Genomic DNA, 3910 nt, shown 5'->3' with positions numbered 1-3910 from the left:
GTACATTAATTTTCTGAGTAGAAACAAGAAATCCCCCCCTAATTCGCATCTTCTTTCTTCTCATGCAGGTCAAGAAATTCAAGATCGATCGATCGATCGACGCCCTAATACCCTAGAAAATCTCTGAGAGAATCGAAGTCGATCGATCGCGCCAATTCACCATGGAAGGAGGAAAACCCCACCCTGCTGCGACTGGTGGAGGAGCATCGAGCAGCCACCTCGCCGCCGCCGCCGAGGTCGCCGTCGACGAGGCGTTCGCGCGTGACCTGTACGTGTCGCAGCTGATGGAGCTGGGCGACGACGACTGGAGCAGCTTCGCGCCGCCGATGGATCGCGTAGGATCAACGTCGTCCCTCGCCGCCGGCGCCGCCGGGAGCAGGGCCCAACCCGTCGTCATCGATGATGATGATGATGATGACGCGCCGGCGGCGGCGGCGGCGACGCGGACCGTCCAACTGTACGTGCCGCCTCCGTTACGATCCGGTGGGCGCCGCTCCGTGGCGACGAGACAGCAGCCAGCACCGGCAAGATCTGCGACGGCCTTCCTCCCGCGGCCGCCGGGCGGCGCCGCCGCCGCCGCCGCCGCCGCCGACATCGGCACGGGCTCTACCGCCATCTTACCACAGGGACTACCTGCTGCCATGGCGCCGTCTACTGAACTCTCACTCCGCCCCGGCGGCCTCATCGCTGGCGGCGCCGCCGCCCCCCGCCACGGCGGGAGACGTCCTGCCGCCCGTATGGCGGCTCGTGCCGCTCCCGGCACCGGCCATGCCCGTGGCGCCGGCAATGGCCGTTGGGCTAGGGCAGAAAACCTCATGGCAGCATTGCAAGCAAACCCTCGCCCAAACGTCGCACAGTTCGGCCGGATATGGACTCGCATTGCCGCCGCCGACCGCCAGCTCACCGCCGCCGCCGCCGCCGACACCCCGGCGGCCGTCACCGCCACCACGGGAGAAGGGAGCCACGCCGCCCCGGCCGTCTCTGCCGGCAAGTGTGGGCAACACAGCACCCCGGCCATCTCCGCCGGCAAAGGAGGCACCGCCGGCGGCATGGAAGAAGAAGAAGAGGTTCACCGCAACGTCGCGAACGAGAACGACTCGGTTTCCTCGAAGAGGCAGGCCCTGCTCGCCGACAGGGACACGCCGGCCGTCTTCGCCGGCATGGAAGACGGCCACGACAACGACTGGTACGACTCCGTCATCCGCGACGCCGTGATCGCCGAGCTGCAAGAGGACCCAGAGCTCCATGGACCTCTCCCGGTGCAGTACCTCACCCCAAGTTCCAAATCACCCGTCGTGGCGCAACCACCACCCCGCGCCACCACCGCGGCCATCGCCGGAGAAGAAGAAGAAGGTGAATTCTCCATGCCAAACTTCTACAAGAAGTGGGGCCTCCGCCCATCCGACCTCGATCCCGACGAGGCCGGCCCGTCGACGAGGCGGCCGAGGGTGCTCCCCCTCGCCGACGGCGACCTCCCGACGTTCGACTGCGGCATCTGCTTCGACACCCTCCCGATACTCGACCTCTTCCGCGGCCTCCCCTGCGACCACAAGTATTGCCTCGAGTGCATGACCACCTACATCGACGGCAAGGTGAGGGAGGGGGCCGTGCCGGTGGCGTGCCCGGACCCGGAGTGCGCCGCCGACGGCGAGGGCGCCGGCGTGCTCCACCCGGAGGGGTGCAAGAAGGCCATCGACTTCGCCGCGTTCACCGACTGGGGGCTCCGGCTCGCCGAGGGCGCCGTGCCGCACGACCGGCGGGCGTACTGCCCCAACCGCCGGTGCGGGATCCTGCTGGAGACCAGCGGCGAGGCGGAGCCGGCCATGGCGGCGTGCCCGGCGTGCCAGCACCTGCTGTGCGCGACGTGCGGCGGGGAGTGGAGCACGGCGGACGACGCCGACCACCGGGACTGCTCCAAGGGGCCCGAGGCCACCATGGTGAAGAAGCTCGCCGACGAGCGGCGGTGGAAGGCGTGCCCCAAATGCAGGATGCTGGTTGAGAGGACAGCCGGCTGCAGGGTCATGAGTTGCAGGTACTCACTCACTTCACTACTGTGCTCACCTCCCTGTCTACTTCATTTCACTTCTTGTGTTGTTGCATTTGCTTCATTATTCTACTATTTATTATGATCCATCATGAGCATTTCATAGGTTCTTGCATTTGCTTCATTACTCTATTTAATCCATCACAAGCATTTCAAATGTAGTTACACAATTTTTTTTGAGGAAAATGTAGTACATAATTTGGAGAAAATGTATCTCCCACATATAGTTTGAGATGCGTTCGATAGCATTGGGAGTTAAAATACGTGGTTAGTACTATGTGCTAGATAGCATAGAGAGCACAAATATATGCTTTTAATTATTCTTCTTAATTATTCGACGTCAAGTTTTTCTTTGGTTGTCAAGGCGCTTTTTTTAAAGTAGTATGTTGTTGGCAGAAGTTTTGTTACTCCCTCCGTTTCAAAATGTTTGACACCGTTGACTTTTCAGTACGTATTTGACTATTCGTCTTATTCAAAAAATTTAAGTAATTATTTATTTTTTTCATATCATTTGATTCATTGTTAAATATACTTTCATGTACACATATAGTTTTACATATTTCACAATTTTTTAATTAGACGAACGGTCAAATATGTGCTAAAAAGTCAACGGTGTCAAACATTTTAAAACGGAGGGAGTAATATATAGCGTATACGGTTTGGTGCACATCACTCATCTGGTTTTTAAAAAACAAAGCATCTGATTGTATCATCTTTGAATGTGTTTGTAGATTCGTCCTCTAACTTTTTATAGGGGGGACATTTGTTTTTTCATGTTTGAACTTGTCTGTAGATTCGTTATCCAACATTTTCGTAGGGAGAAAGTGTTAACAACATATATTGGGTTACATTGCAAGGTAGGACATGCTTTAGTTTGTGTCTAATCCATATTTGGTTCCTTTGTTTTTCCATTTGCACCATTAAATGCTTGGGAAACATTTTTACCATGGTAGAAGTTTGGTATAACTCGTGTTTAATTATAATTACATCTTTGTACAGTGGTGTATATATATTTACTCCCTCCAACTCTCAATCCGTTTCATTATACTTGATAGTTTTGGTTTGATATGATTTTAGCGTACACATTAGGATGTTTCTCCAGGTTAAATGAACTTTTGAGTGGTAATTGTAGTAAGTAAACCGGCGTTCAATGGCTTTAGTGGGGGTTCAATGGCGTAGATTTGAATATGAACCAAGATATGGAAGCACATTGAATTCAAAAACTTGCTGTGAAGATTTTTACAGAGGTGTATGTTTATATATTTAATGGGAATACGATTTTGCCAGATTACATGGAGCAATAGACTTTTATGTATATGCGTTATCATAATTCAGATTTGTGTATGTGTTTGTGTGTGTATTAGTGTGGCTAACACACATATCATACATTTTTTATTTAATTAACAAGCGGTTTATTTTGAAGGTGCCGCATGGTCTTCTGCTACCTTTGTGGGCTCCAGATAGGAGCGGTGCTGGAGGGGAAGGAGAAATGCCAGTGCCTCGACAATCTCGGCGTCGTTCTGGTGCCCTGATCACCTGCAGAATCGGCGCCGAGGAAGAAGGAGCTAAGCTGGAGGCTGATGCATGCATGGACAATGTCGAACATTAGCTGCTGCCCCCAGCAGATTCTGCATGCGTTTACTGGTCGCTAAACCAAACTATTTCCTTAATTTAAAGTTTGATCCGTCGGTCGACTAGATTACTTAATCGAATTTACCTGGATTTCTTAGCGGTTTAATTCATCGATTGTGGTTGAATGATGTGTGGATCTGTGCATTTGCTTCTTTTCGCTTCCAGCGGGTTGCTGGGAAAAGTTGGAAAGAAAGACATAGATGGTTGGATGGTTTCGGATTGTATCATCTTTGA

At 52.8% G+C, this 3910-nt stretch overlaps 1 protein-coding gene across 1 annotated transcript; it reads left to right on the top strand.

The window, feature by feature from the left end:
* Positions 1-3910, top strand: LOC127785258 (uncharacterized). The gene is made up of 2 exons (XM_052312692.1): positions 1-2032; positions 3468-3910. Exons 1-2 carry the CDS (start codon positions 162-164, stop codon positions 3574-3576), a joined length of 1980 nt encoding a protein of 659 aa, XP_052168652.1. The 5' UTR covers positions 1-161; the 3' UTR covers positions 3577-3910.

This window comes from Oryza glaberrima, chromosome 9 (assembly GCF_000147395.1).
Source record: "Oryza glaberrima chromosome 9, OglaRS2, whole genome shotgun sequence".
Lineage (NCBI taxonomy): Eukaryota > Viridiplantae > Streptophyta > Magnoliopsida > Poales > Poaceae > Oryza > Oryza glaberrima.
Note: the sequence above shows the minus strand (reverse complement) of the source record. Positions and strands in the feature narration are given on the sequence as shown.